The following is a 16188-nucleotide window of genomic DNA, read 5'->3' as shown; positions in this document are numbered from 1 at the left end:
TAGGACAACGAAAATCTACTCAGACATCATAGGATGGCAACACATCATTGGATAATAATATGAAGCATAAAGCACCATGTTCAAGTAGAGGGTACAACGGGTTGCGGGAGAGTGGACCGCTGTAGATAGAGGGGGGAAAGTGATGGATATGTTGGTGAAGATGGCGGAGGTGTTGGTGTAGATCGCGGTGCTGATGATGGCCCCCAATGGCACTCCAGTGCCACCGGAAGCAAGGGGGAGAGAGCCCCCCTCCTTCTTCTTCTTCCTTGACCTCCTCCCTAGATGGGAGAAGAGTTTCCCCTCTGGTCCATGGCCTCCGTGGCATGGGAGGGGCGAGAGCCCCTCCGAGATTGGGTATGTCTCTCTGTCTCTCTCTGTTTTTGCATTCTCTGATTCTTCCCTTTCACCATTTCTTATATTCCCGGAGATCCGTAACTCCGATTGGGCTAAAATTTTGACACGATCTCTATCCGGAAATTAGCTTTCTTGCGGTGAAAGAAGGGCATCAATCGCCTTACAGGGTGGCCACGAGGGTCAGGGGCGCGCTTGCCTCCCCAGGGCGCGCCCCCCTACCTCGTGGGCCCCTCGAGCATCGTCTCGCGCGGATTCTTCTTCCCAAAGATCATATATATTCCCAAAAAAATCTCCGTCAGTTTTTATTCCGTTTGGACTCCGTTTGATATGGGTATTCTACGAAACAAAAAACATGCAACAAACAGGAACTGGCACTGGGCACTGGATCAATATGTTAGTCCCAAAAATAGTATAAAAAGTTGCCAAAAGTATATGAAAGTTGAATAATATTGGCATGGAACAATCAAAAATTATAGATACGACGGAGACGTATCACCCGCCAATGCCTCATGCTCCCATGTACACTACTTTGGAAAGCTCTGAGAGTTACACAAACAACCATAGGTTAATCCTTGTATAATAATACTGTATAATATACTCATCTTTCTTTTTTTGCAAATGAAATAATTTACCTAACTCTCTTGATCTCTTCCAATCTTATTATATGATTAACCATATTGACTCGTGATTTTGAGTCTTCAGAACTTAAAACCAATTGTTGATGTTGTATGCATTTCTATAATTGATCATCACATATCATCCGACTGACCTTAGGATTTAACAGTGAAAAAACTAGCATGCCATAGCATCACAAATAGTATGCTATATCATTCTGAGAAATATCTTGCTAAATAAATCAATGCACATTGTCTGGCCAATACGACCCTATACTGCGATATAGCGTGCTAGCATATTTTGAAGGCCTCGCTATTTTTTAATATCACACTATTTTTTCACTGGTATTTAAGGACATGTATGAATCTCTTCTCATGAGACGGATATTTTGCAGACTAATGTAATAGATGATGGATCTGCAAATTCTATTTGTAATCAAGTTATTTCAGGCAATGGTGACATGCTAATTCACATTCTTGCTTTTCTGGATAGCAATAAAGCAGATAAAGTTGGGCTTCTTCTGTGTTGTTAAGATCCAGGTTGTGACTAGGGTCTAAAAATGCAGAATTTCTTCTATTGGTTTACTGAAAGCCTCCCGATGCTCCTCCGTACAACACTCAATGTGCATGCTTTGCTTCAGTATACATGCAAATTGAGTTTTTATATTGCACTATTTGGCCGATGTGCTACAAGATCTAGTGAATATAATTGGACCATTTGCAGTATGAACGAGGTAACAGCTGCCCTGCCATACACCTATCTTGGCATGATTTCTATGTATATGCATCTCCATTTCAGATATGGCGAGGGCTTAGAAGCCACGACTCACAAATTCAACTTAATGAGGCCTCTTTACAATACATGTGGCATGTAATTCACAAGATATTTTGTGTTCTGTGCCTGTAGATAGAATATGAGGGCAGGGTAAGTTCTGTCGTTTGCAATCTGCGGTTATTTGTTCTGATTTTGCAACAACCACTTTTTTCCAGGAGAGAACAAGGTAATACTTGAGTAGTAATATTAGTTAGTATTTAGAGAAGTAACTAAAAAATGTGATGGGATTTAGAATTTAGTTATAGGAGATTTTATTTTACCCTCTTTGGTTTAGATAATAGCTTGCCTGCCATATACTCATTTAGCAAAACACCATAATATATTTTGTCATTGAAACAAAGAAGCTAACTCGCTTCAGTCTAATAATTAATTAAGATCCTAATTTGGTCATGGTAGATTGTAGCTTAATTAAGAAGATTTCAGAGAAGTCATGTCAGGTTCTTTAGAAAAATTAAAGGTCACAACATAATTCAGTGATTTGGGCATGCTAACAGAGGTTGATACAAGCATGCTAACATAGATTCATGCAGGCATGCTAACATAGGAACATGTTTTATGATGAACAACAATCAAGTTATAGGTGCATATTATAAGTGGGAAAAATTCCTTTATTGGAACACTATGAATTATTTCTTTGATACAATGCTCAAGGTTGGGTGTATATTTGTAAAATTGATGGTTATTGCATTCAGCTTGGAGAACAGTATATTGTCTCATATTTTTTAATCCTTTTGATGCTATATTCTACCTTCTAATAATGTTCATATTTTTGTGTTACTCATATATTATTTGTATTTCAAAATCTTTACAAGAACCATACTTTAGGTCCACTATGAACTATCCAACAGTTCTTTCAACTTTGTGAAGGACTAGCATTGAAGTTTCTTCAAGTTTCTTCACATGTTGTCTTTAGGTCCACTTGTGAGCTCATGTTTCGGGATTACGTACCTAAATCATGCCCTTTTTGACCAGTATACAAAAAAGATGATTTTGGATGGCACTATTTAGATGATGACATGACGCAACATCAGGTGGTTGTTATGATAGATGGAGGCCGGAGTCAGAGGAAGACCTGGTCTCCTCATCGTCAAGTGGCATCTTTTGGATGTTGCATTCCCCTATGTTGAATTGTTCGGTAGAGTGGTAGGAGGGAGGGGTCACGTGCTCATTGAGGCTGCCACACCCTTTGGGGATGTTACAACAGAGATGAGGAGACTGTTGCAACGCAGGGGCATATGTACTAGTAAATATATATAAACACTATTCTGATCACGGGATCAGAATATTATTCTTATCACAACCTGAACTTCCTGAGTTACACAGCCAGAACTTCCCTCTGTACGAACCCGACCTTCGGGCTATCTTCCCAACCGTGTGACCCCGTGCAAATTAGTCTGATCAATCGTGTTCTATGTGATGTAAGTGTAACATGGACACGGTTTTTTTCAACTAAATGCCCCTTTTAAATAGAAATCTCGCTCATTGGCGGATTTTGCTCTCGGGTCGTGATGAACTTGTGTCTGTTGCAATTTTACTGCCTGAATTGTTCAACCTGAACTTCCCCCGGTGCTAGGTTGAACTTCCGCAAACATTGCCCAAATGGGGCTTGCGATATACCGTTTGTAAAGCTATGGACACGAGTATCATGACCCAATTAAATGTTTTGGCAAAATATAAGCGGTTCAAGAGCAGTTTCGAAAACTGTTTTTTCTTCATACAAAAAATGTGAATCGTATTTTTGATCGCATTTCTAAACTGTTTATCGGAATGAGGCAAATAATATGATGTTGGAAAGCTGTTGCAAAACCACTCCTTCCACATGTTGAAAGTTTTTTCTAATTCCCTATGGTTAAAGAGTAATTTCAGAAATCGTAAAATTTCGCAAACCGAACAGCCGAGTTTGTATTTTCGATGGCATTTCTAAACGGGTAGTCCAATTGAGGCAAATAATATTGCATTGGGAAGCTTATGAAAATATGCTACTTTTTCATGTTGAAAGTGTTTTCTAATTTTGAACGGTTTAAGAGTAATTTAGAAAAACGGTACAAGTTCCACCTAGTTCGTATTTTCGAGTTAATTTTTTAACTGTACGTCCGAATGCAGCAAATGATATGGCATTGGAAAGATTGAACAAATGCGAAACTTTTTGGTATATATTGTTTCTCCCAATTCTTTACGATTTTAAGTCAATATTGGGAATGGCTAAAACGTATTTTCACCATAATTTCTACAAACTTTATCGGAATGGGGCAAAGAATTTAACGTTGAAAAGTTACGGAAAATGCAAAACTTTTTCATGTTGATGGTTTTCTCTGATTCCTGGCAGTTTTCAAGTAATTTTGAAAACAACAAGATCATGCACCGCGTGAAGAACTTGAACTTGTAAGCATGTCTACTTGGACTTCACTCTGTTTTTCACGTGCTTTTTTTTCTTGTAGTTGTCCATTCACTCAACAAAATTGAGCAAGTGATATACCAACGGAAAGCTGTTGTAAACACGCAACTTTCCTGTCTTGATCATTTTTTCATACTCGCGACGATTTTAAAAGTTTTTCATCTGAAATTCATTCAGTGTAGTAGTTGAACTTCCTACTGTTTTCGCGTTGAACTTCTGTGACATATTTTCGTTTGTAATTTTCTCATCCATTTGTCAGTGTTACACAAATGATATTCCTTTTGTACAAACCTCTCTCACAATAAATTTTTAACTTTCTCCGACCGAGGACTTGAACTTATAGCAACAAGAAATTTGGACCATGCTTTTTTATTCATTTTTCATGTTAAACACGGACCATGTAGTACATGAACTTTTTCCGTTTTTATAATTTGATTTTGTTTATTTTCTTTTTGAAATCAAGTTGCTCCCAAATAATAACTAGACTTCTTTGTGGATTGAGAGAATTACTTTTAAAATACAAAAAACAATTTATTTTTTGTGTTTTTGAACATGTAAATACAAGGTGAACCTCTCTCATAAGATTTTTTGAACTTCCCCTGACATAGCACTTGAACTTCTTTCAACAAACCTTTTAAGATTTTATTTTTCTATACTTTTATTCTCACCTGAAATGCATTCATTGCCGTACTTGCACTTCTCGTTGTTTTCACTATGAACTTCTGTCACATTTTTGTATATACGTTGAATTACACACAACTTAAGGTCGGACATCATTTTTTGCCATTTTAAAACTTGTAATTGGAGGTTGGATATCCCGCAATATAAATTCTGAACCGTGCACGGAGGTGCACGTGAACTTCTTGCAACAAATCTGAGTTTTTTATATACTTCGAACTTCTCTGTTATATTAATTTCAACTTCTTAGTCATATTCTTAGAAAGGAAATATGTTTTTAAATAAGCATCATTTTTTTGTAAATTGCACTTCATAGTTTTATTTTTATTAGACACGGCAATAATTTGAGTTGTATACATCGAACTACTCCTCTATTTTAATTTCAAGTTCGTCGTTTTTATTCTTTACTAACAAGGAAAATCTGAGTTTCTTTATAAATACCGAACTTCTCTATTTTGTAATTTGGACTTCTTGGTTTATTTCTTTTAGCATCAAAATATTCTAGTTTTGTCATAAATATTGGACCCCCTCCACATTTTTTTAAATTTTGATTTATTTGTAAAAACATAGACACAAATGGGAGAGAGAATTATGTGTGCATAAAGTGGGTAGTAATTTCCAACTTTCCCTCGTCGAGCACGTGAACTTCTAGCAACAAAACTTTTAGCCTTTATCTTTTCATTCTTTTTTCATACAAATGCACACCGCATAGTATGTGAACTTCTAGGAGTTATCAATCTGAACTTCTCTCGGTAACGTGAAAATATCTGAGTTTTTTATAGACATTGAACCGCTCTACCTTTTTTATTTGAACTTCATTGTGTCTTTTTAGAAATGTGAAAAATTGGAGGTTTTTAGGTACATTGAACTTCTTCGTTATTTGAGATTGAACTTATTGGTATTATTCTTTAGTAACTAGAAAAATCCGATTTTTCTAATAAATATCAAATTGCTTCGGTTTTTCAAATTGAACTTCTTGGTTTTATTCTCTATTGACGAGAGAACCTAAGTTTATTATAAACATTGAACTACTTTGTTTTTTTTAAATTGAACTTCTTGATTTTAATCTTTAGTATTGAGGAAATTTTGAGTTTTTTTAATAAACCTCAACCAGCTTCATTTTTTTAATTATGAATCTTGGTGTTTTTCATTAGTAACACGAAGAGTCATAGTTATGTAATAAATATCGAACCGTTCAAGACTCTTTTGAAAATAGGGAAAATCTGTTTTATAAACTTTTTCAGATGCTCGGTTTTTTTATTTTGACCTTCTTGGTATTGTAAAAAAACAATGAACTTCTCGGTTATTTAAATTTGAACCTCTAGCTTTTTTGTAGAAATGGGGAAAATCTATTTTCCCTATAAATTTTGAGCTGCTCTATTTATTTTAATTTGAACTTCTTCCTTTTATTCTCATAGTGACAAGAAAAGTATCTCAGTCTTTTGTAAAAGTTAAACAATTTGAACTTCATTTCTTTCAAAACAGGGAGTATACGGGAATGAAATGCTCTTCACCAACCTCTCTGGACTTCGCATAGGAATAAAAAAATCGCTATAGAAACCCTTATGTCCTCAACCTCTTTGGACTTTATATATTTTTCCCTCAAATTTCTTCGGGGTATTGGATCTGTTTGTTTTGCTGAAAAAACACACTTTTTTGAACTATGAAATTTCATTTCAATTAACCACTGTGCCCAGCAAGATCGCTGGCAATCAAGTCCCGGATAAAGTTTGGAGCAGAGCCCGGCCATACGACTTGGGACACATGCACCATCTTCGACATGTGCATCGCTAGAGCATCCACAACATTATTACAAACCCGTGGGCAAAAAGAGATAGAAAAAGAACTAAACACACACTTTTTGGGTGAGAAGAAAATAGTGGTACATCTTGTGAAGACATGAACCTGCGGGGCAATAATATTTGAACTTCTTTGTATAGATTGTCTCTGTCGACATGCACATACTTCTTCAAACCAAATTCTGAAACATAGTAAGAAAAAAAGAGTACAGACGAGCACAAACTAGCATAAACATGTACGAAAAGTCAATCACAATCTGAATAACATCTCTGATTTTTTACGAAAAACTCTCTAAAGCTTTTTCTTCCCCTGTTATGACTGATCTTCAATTTACAAACTCACAGCAAAAAGGAGAGAAGAGAACGGGATCCATGGGGAGGCGTAGGTGCAGAATAGCAACAAGGGAGTGCTCCCTCAATGCACTGCACACACATGTGCACAGACGGCGAATGTGCTGCTGTGCCATCGCTGGGAGGATGTGTCGTCCTGCTGCTCCAGTGCAGTTGCTGTTGTTTTTTATTCTTCTATATAAATACAATCCAAACTGCTGTAAAAAAACACAAAGAAACTTTAGACTGCAAAATTAGAAAACATCCATTTTTCTTGAACTGAACCATCATTTCTGTATAGGTACATTTTTTCATCAATAGTTTTACCAAAATGAAAGCAGGGAACCCAAAGAACTACATGTAATATTTTCTGCACACATCTAATTGATCGAACTGGTCTAGGGATCAAGAATTTCCTGTGTGGAGCTTTGCGTAGATTTTTTCTGCATAGGGTTAAAACTTATTCACACAAAGATAATAATTTTCAGATAGCAATATGTTTGGCTATAAAATTTTCCGCTATATCAAAGACTTAACCAAGTTATGATTAGGTTCGAGTATTTTCAAGGATGCAGAGTATACTTGATCAAAAAAATCGTACACACATGAGAATATAAGCTACAATGGAATGTTAGTCTCGGAAATTATCTGATAAATCATGAAGAGGCTAAGAAATGAAAAACTGTGGGGAAACCCTCTCTGAATGTACTGAAAAACACATCTCTGAACCTTAATCCATGTTCACTCTGAACTTCAGTACCCCTCAAAACCCACTGTGTGATCCCCCATCCAAAAATTGGACGGGTTGGTTTCTCATCATGGCATCGCCAAAAGCCAAGATGCACAAATAAGGAATGAGAGTAGGACACGCCAGCGGTTCTACTACTCCATGCGACAGAGTTCAATCATCCTAAAGGAGAGGAGGAAGCGGCAGGAGGAGGAAGGTCAGTAAGCGTGAGGAGAGAAGGTCACCTGTAGAATATGAACACAGGCAGGTGGATGGCGAGGGAGTTGGTGTGCTGCTGTGGACGGAGCCAAGCGGAGACAGGAGTTCGACCACGGGGGTGGCGTCTAGGCGCACATTTTTTTGGCACCTAGATAATAAGATTTAGATAGCAGTAGATACTGATCAAAAGGAGAACACATGCATACATGTTTAGTTCCTACAAGTGGATACAAATCAAAACAAGAACACATCCGTACCATGAAGTTAAAAATTAGCTGGTCCAGGGAAGGTCGAGGTGGCGCTCGTGAGAAGGTCAACTAATCAGAGAGAGGAGGCAAAGCATGAGGATGTGTGGGCGGATATAGAAGGTACATGGGCTCTCCAGTTGTGCTCACGTATGGAAGCGGCGAGTAGATGAGGTGGCGACGACCAACTGCAGTAGCTTGCAGATGCATGGGGTACCTCCCAGCCTTGGTGCCGCGCATGACAGTGGATTGGGTGGGGCTGTGGGAGAAGGCCGACAGTGGATCGGGGGACATGGGAGGAGGACGGCGCATGGCCGTGGGAGAAGACGGCCGGCAGGGCTGCCGGATGAGGACGAGGTTGGCGGGGCGGTGAGGAGTAGCAGCGGCGTCTAGGAGATCCGACAGACCGCGCACCGACGTGTGGTGGTGGGATTGGTCCCGGGGCATACATGTGGGCGATGGCAGCGCGCGGGATTCCGGTGATCCAGCGACGCGCGGCGGTGCTGGGATCTCGCGGCGCCTGGAGGCACGTCCGGCCGGGGGGAGGAGCGGCGGCGGGTGATGCGCCAGGGGCGATGGCCACAAGTGGGAGGTGGTCGGGTGGATCGGGTGGATCGGGGCAAAAGGTCCTGCGGGAGGGGGTGGGTCGGCATGCTTTTTTGCGGTTTGGGCAGTTGATGTCTAGTACGCAACTTTATTCTTGTAGACACGTGTTGGGCCTCCAAGCGCAGAGTTTTGTACGACAGTAGCAATTTTCCCTCAGGTGGATGACCTAAGGTTTATCAATCTGTGAGAGGTGTAGGATGAAGATGGTCTCTCTCAAACGACCCTGCAACCAAATACAAGAAATCTCTTGTGTCCCCAACACACCCAATACAATGGCAAATTGTATAAGTGCACTAGTTCGGCGAAGAGATGGTGATAAAAGTGTAATATGAATGGTAGAAATGTATTTTTATAATCTGAATAAATAAAAACAACAAGGTAGCAAATAGCAAACGGGCACAAAAACGGTGTTGCAATGCTTAAAAACAAGGCCTATGGTCTGTACTTTCGCTAGGGCAATCTCTCAACAATGCTAACATAGTGGGATCATATGATTATCCCTCAAAGAGTAACGAAGAATCACTCCCAAGTTCCTATTAGCGGAGAACAAAAGATAGGAATTGTTTGTAGGGTACTAAACCACCTCAAAGCTATTCTTTCCATTCGATCTATTCAAGAGTTCGTACTAAAATAACGCTAAGCTATTTTTTCCGTTCTATCTACCCTAGAATTCATACTAGAATAACACCAAAGCATATTCATATTCATAATACTCAATCCACACAAAGAACTACAAAGAGTGCCCCAAGATTTCTACTAGAGAAACAAAGACAAGAACGTGCATCAACCCCTATGCATAGATTACCCCAAGGTCACCGCGGCAATCCGCAAGTTGAGTGCCAAAACATATAGCAAGTGAATCAATACGATACCCCATTGTCACCATGAGTATTCAATTGCAAGACTTATATCAAGTGTTCTCAAATCCATAAAAGTATTCAATCCGATAACAACGAGATCTCAAAGGGAAAAACTCAATTCATCACAACAGGATAGAGAGGGGAAAACACCATATGATCCGACTATATTAACAAAGCCCGTGATACATCAAGATCGTGACATCTCAAGAACATGAGAGAGAGAGAGAGAGATTAAACACATAGCTACTGGTACAAACCCTCAGCCCCAAGGGTGGACTACTCCCTCCTCATCGTGGTGGCCGCCGGGATGATGAAGATGGCCACCGGAGATGATTCCCCCCTCCGGTAGGGTGCCGGAATGGGTCTAGATTTGTTTTTGGTGGCTACGGAGCCCTGCGTCGGTGAAACTTCTGATATAGGTCAACCCCTAAGGGTTTCGGAATATTTGAGAATTTATAGTGCAAAGAAGGGGTATGGGCGGCCACCGAGGTGGGCACAACCCACCTGGGCGCGCCAGGGGGCCCTGGCGCCCCCTGGTGGGTTGTGCCCCCCTCGGGGCACCCCCAGGTGCAGCTCTGCCCCATTGGGTTCCTTCCGGTCCATAAAAAATCTCCAAAAAGTTTCGCGGTGTTTGGACTCCGTTTGATATTGATTTTCTGCGATGTAAAAAACAAGCAAAAATACAGCAGCTGGCACTGGGCACTGGGTCAATAGGTTAGTCCCAAAAAATGATATAAAGTTGCTATAAAATGATTGTAAAACATCCAAGAATGATAAGATAACAGCACGAATACTTCATAAATTATAGATACATTGGAGACTTATCAGCATCCCCAAGCTTAATTCCTACTCGTCCTCGAGTAGGTAAATGATAAAAGAAATAATTTATGAAGTGTAAATGCTAGAAAAGTGCGCAAGTTTGATCAATGATAATTTCAATCACTTTTCCTAGCATCATAACAACAATTCTTTCTTATAAAACTTCTCATATTATAGTGGCAACCAATTCACATGTTAAGGTTCAAATAATGAATTCTCTTGGAACCCGACAACCTATGTTCTTAGTCACCAAGCAATTGCAATTCAATTTATTCAACAGAGTTTAAGTAAGAGCTCCACATACTCAACCATCATATAGTCTTCTATGATTGTTAACACTCACCTTGTACACATGAGCAAAACGTTTCAACCGGACACATAGAAAGATAGGGGCTTATAATTTCGCCTCCCAATGTATTCACCTCAAGGGTGATGTCAACAATAATAAGTCATGCTACCCATATTCAACTGGACATATGTGCCTAGATCTTTCCTCGCCAATGATGCTTACCAAAATAGAAAATAAAAAGGAATAGAGAGAAAAAAAATTGACTCTTTGCATACTGAAAAGTAAAAGATAGGCCATTCGCAGAGGGAAGTAGGGATCTGTAGAGGTGCCAGAGCTCAAAGCGAAAATTGAGAGATAAAAACATTTTGAGAGGCATACTTTTCCCACCAACGAAAACGACTTAGAGCTCCCAACACTTTCCATGCTAGATATATCATAGGCGGTTCCCAAACAGAAAATGAAGTTTATTCCTTTTTCCACCATACTTCCACTTTCCATGGCTAACCGTATCCACGGGTGCCCTCTATACCAACACTTTCCAAGGAATTTTTTATTTGACAACATAAAGTAAATTCATTTTTCATTTCGGGAGTGGGCATCCCTAATACCTTTGCCTTACTCTCGTGCAATGACAAGTGAATAAACACTCATCGTGAGAATAACACATCTACCATGGAAAATATTGGCCACCCCTCACCGCCTCGCGAGCGGTACGAGCACACAAAAGAGAAATTTATTTTGAAAATTAGAGATGGCACATACAAATTTGCTTAGAACGGAAAAAGAATGCCGCATATAGATAGGTATGGTGGACTTTTGAAAATAAGATTTGGGTTTAAGGGTTTTTGGATGCACAAGTAGTATCTCTACTTGGTGCGGACTTTTTGGCTAGCAAAGATGGGGGGCAAGCAACACATGTTGAAGGATCAATAACAATATAACTTCTATGTGAATATGAACAAACATAAACTTACGTTGTCTTCCTTGTCCAACATTAACAATTTTGGCATATAATATTTTGATGGGGGCTCACAATCACAAAAGATTTCCATGATAGTGTATTTGCATGTGAAAGTTCTCTTCCTTATACTAATTATTCGTGAATTGCTTGTATGACCAATATTGTGATTGTCAAGCCACAAAAGATTTCACTTTCTAAACCCAATGTAAAGCTACCACTAGGCATGATATGATTTCAACTTCATGACATTCAATTTATTCAACAATTTACTCAAAGGATATACGTGCAGCACAAGAGTAAATGACATAGAAAAGAGCTTCGTTGATGGGATGTGAATGCCGCTTACTTAGAGCATCTCTAGCAGACCCTGCAAAATCCCTACCCGCATAAGTCTTTTCCAGTTCGCTGAAAAGGGTATTTGCAGGCCGACGCAGGCGAGGGCCGACTCAGACCCTGTATAATCAACTCGTAAAAAAAGAATATTCTCCGAATATACCGAACAAACCCAGAGCTAGCTCTTTTTTTAGTCGTCCTCTTCCTCGCGTCAGTCCGGCGGATAGGCGGACGAGGGAAAACGCGAGGCGAGCACGGCGCCAGCGGAGGCCAGGGCTGCCGGGGTAGCGCGAGCGAAGGCCAGATCGAACGAGCGGCGCATTGAGCTAGCTAGCTAGCTCTTCGAATCGATTGTGCTGCTAGCTAGCTAGCTATCTTCGTTCGAATGGATTGAGCTAGCTAGCTAGCTAGCTCCGTTCGAGTGTGGCGACCGGGCCGCGGACGGGCGCAGCGGACAGGAGGCGGACGGGCGCGGCGGCCGGGCGAGCTTCATGGTGTTGGCGAGAGCTAAGATTCCTCAGCCACCAACGTTGACCGGTATGCAGGGCCCTGGCAAAGTTGCCCTCAAAACTGTATATAGAGGGTTTCACGTTCGCGTTTACAGAGCCCCTAAAAAAATTTAAAGGGTCGGATGATTTTAAGGGGTCTGTTCGGGCTTGTTTTTTCGACCGGAACTGCAAAATACGGTTATTTTGCGGATTTGACCACTTATACGAGGTCTGCTAGAGATGCTCTTAGCCTCCCCAACAATTATTTGAGGACTCTATTTTATTTAAAAACTTTCAAATCTAAGTGCTTTATTAAAACAGCGAGCAAAACAAAATAATATGATATTCTAAGAATAGCACACATCATGTGAAGAAGCAGAAACATAGGCTCAACCGATACTAACCGATAATTGTTGAAGAAGAAAGGTAGGATGCCTACCGGGGCATCCCCAAGCTTAGATGCTTGAGAATTCTTGAAATATTATCTTGGGATGCCTTGGGCATCCCCAAGCTTGAGCTTTTGTGTCTCCTTAATTCCTCTCATATCACGGTTTTCCTAAATCTCAAAAGCTTCATCCACACAAAACCCAACAAGAACACGTGAGATAAGTTAGTATGAACCAATGAAAAAACCTTATCATTCTCTACTGTAGCAAATCACTAAAATTATTATTCAACATTGCATCCTAAATGCCTCTGCATATTTAATACTCCTATCCTCAAATAAGATCATTAAACAAGCAAACATATGCAAACAATGCAAACATAATAGCAATCTGCAAAAACAGTACACTTTGTAAAGAATCCAAGAGTATCAATACTTCCCTAACTCCAAAAATTATGAAAATTTACCACACTGTAGAAAATTTATCAGAGATCATTTTGCAACAAGTTTCAACATTTTATCTCATTTTGACTTCTCTAGGGAATTTTTGTGACGGTGGTAAACTTTCTGTTTTCGAACAGCAACATGTATACTTGCAAAATAAGCATGACAAAGGCTATCATTGCCACTCTTATTGAAATAGAAGATGCAAAACATTATTATAAGTAACAGCAAGAAAATCCTAACACAATAAATTGATGCTCCAAGCAAAACACATATCATGTGACTAATGAAAACATAGCTCCAAGTGAGGTTACCAATAATGTTGGAGACAAAAGAGGGGATGCCTTCCGGGGCATCCCCATGCATTGGGTCTTTTCACTCCATATTCTCCTCATATCGATATCTCACCCAAAACTTGAAAACTTCAATCACACAAAACTTAACGGAACTTTGTGAGATAGGTTATGAAAGTGCGTTATATCGACTAGAGAGGGGGTGAATAGGCGATTTTTATGAAAGTCTTCAAAACGTGGGAGTTATGAAGACAAACAGCGAAGATTTTGCCTATTACTATGCAGCGGAAGTTAGATTACACTAGGCAAGCCATGGTCAAGTATTCAATAGAGTGAAAGCACAAAGACAAACAGCTGCAGTGTAATAAGGATCAAGTAGGAAGAAGTTATGAAGCCAAACAGATCATACATTCACGTTGTGAAGACAAAAGATATAGCAAGCATGCAATGGCTTCACAATGAGTAACAGTAAGAAAAAGGAAGTGAAGATGAAACTGGTGACTCGTTGAAGACAATGATGTGTTGGACCAGTTCCAGTTGCTGTGACAACTGTACGTCTGGTTGGAGCGGCTAGGTATTTAAACCTCAGGACACACAGTCCCGGACACCCAGTCCTGAACACGCAGCTCAGGACACCAAGTCCTCACCGTATTCTCCTTGAGCTAAGGTCACATAGTCCTCGCCCAATCACTCTTTTAAGTCTTCAAGGTAGACTCCCAAACCTTCACAGACTTCGTTCACTGGCAATCCACAATGTCTCTTGGATGCTCTGAACGCGACGCCTAACTGTCTGGAGGATTCACAGCCCTCAAGTGTAATAAGTCTTCAGATCACACAGACAAGAAGACTTAAGTGATGCCCAATGTTCTCTGGCTCTGGGTGGTTAGGGCTTTTCTCCTCGCTAGGAATTTTCTCTCAAAGGCTTCGAGGTGGGTTGCTCTCAAACGACAAAAGCCATGCACTGAAATCTGAGCAGCCAACCGTTTATGGTTGTAGGGGGTGGGCTATTTATAGCCACTTGGCAACCCGACCTGATTTTTCCGAAATGACCCTGGGTCACTAAGGAACTGACACGTGTCTCAACGGTCAGATTTCAAACTCTCATGGCAACTTTACTTGGGCTACAAGCAAAGCTGACTTGTCCGGCTCTGGACAAGATTCTCTCTCATTGTCTTCACTCGAAGACATAGGTTTTTGGTTTAGGCATCACTTCAGTCATTCTGACTGGTTCTCCTGGACCCCATTTAACAGTACGGTGGTTCCTATGACTCAACACAAAAGAAAAAGAACTACGAAAGATCTAAGTCTTCGAGCTCCATAGGCTTCATAACGTGTCTTCTTTTGTCATAGTCTTCAATGTGAATATCTTCATATACCACCTTTGGCTTCAATGTCTTCATACATTTTAGGGGTCATCTCTGGTAGTAAAACCGAATCAATGAGGGACTTCTACCTGTGTTATCCTGCAATTCTCACAAACACATTAGTCCCTCAACTAGGTTTGTCGTCAATACTCCAAAACCAACTAGGGGTGGCACTAGATGCACTTACAATCTCCCCCTTTTTGGTGATTGATGACAAACTAGTTGAAGTTTTCAACGGGGAATATAGTCTGTGAAATTGTAAAGGATAAGGAATTGTCTTCATAAGTTTCAAGGGCTCCCCCTGAAGATGTGCATATAAGTTAATTTGCTTTTGGAATGCAAATGCACATGGCAGGTTGTACTTGTGGAGATCCAATTTAGCTTATGATGACAATCCACTATGCATGTGAAAGTATATGAAGATAATGACATGCATAATGGAAAATGGACGTCTGCAGAATGAGATAAGTGCGGAATTTATCGTCGCACATGCGGAATTTATCTTCGCAAACAGGGTGGCAAACAAGTAGCAGACGACCATCGAGTTTTAGTGTTACAACTTAAAGAACCAAATGAAGCAAAAAATGAGAGTTGTAAGCACGAAGCAAAATATAGCAAAACATAAAGCACCCGCCCATATGGACCCGCTTGAAGACTATCAACCCATATGCTTCTCCCCCTTTTGTCGGCAAGGACCAAAAAGGTTTGAAGACATAGAGTGTCTACTCGTTCCCAGGAGCAGCAGGGTCGTTGGAGGTGTTTGGTGGTGCAGAAGAGCTTGGAGGTGCTGAAGTAGGTGGCGGTGATGTAGCATCGTCTTCTTCATCAATGATTCTGGCAGTGACTGTGGCAGCAGATGAAGAAAACTCAGAGTCTTCAAGTGATGGTGTGTTGCGCATCACAGCCCTTCTAGGAGGTGTGGTGTCAAACTTGAATCGCTCAGTGAAGCCATCCTCTTCAAGTTCAGCTTTAGTACACATCATTGATAGCCCTTTCCATGTACGACGACAGGTTTCATGAGTGACGAAAGCATTCTTGGTGGCAAGATTTCGAAGACGATTAACATCCACCAAGAGGCTTTTCATCTGACGCTTTAGCTAGTCGTGATGCCTATCTTGTTTTTGATGAAGGGCCACAAGAAGCTCTCGGT

The 16188-nt window shown here is 40.4% G+C and overlaps 1 protein-coding gene across 1 annotated transcript in view; it reads right to left on the bottom strand.

Moving 5' to 3' along the window:
• LOC147985156 (uncharacterized) overlaps positions 1-8643 on the bottom strand; it is a 45257-nt gene extending 36614 nt beyond the window's left edge. The window contains exon 1 of the mRNA XM_087541437.1: positions 8324-8643. Within this exon, the coding sequence (XP_087397563.1) occupies positions 8324-8643 (320 nt within the window). The remainder of the gene's footprint in view (positions 1-8323) is intronic.
• Positions 8644-16188: the final 7545 nt, after the last annotated feature.

The sequence above is a fragment of the Triticum urartu genome, chromosome 2A (assembly GCF_056163025.1).
Source record: "Triticum urartu cultivar PI428250 chromosome 2A, HENAU_Tu73, whole genome shotgun sequence".
Classification (NCBI taxonomy): domain Eukaryota; kingdom Viridiplantae; phylum Streptophyta; class Magnoliopsida; order Poales; family Poaceae; genus Triticum; species Triticum urartu.
This window is presented reverse-complemented; position numbering and strand designations above follow the sequence as displayed.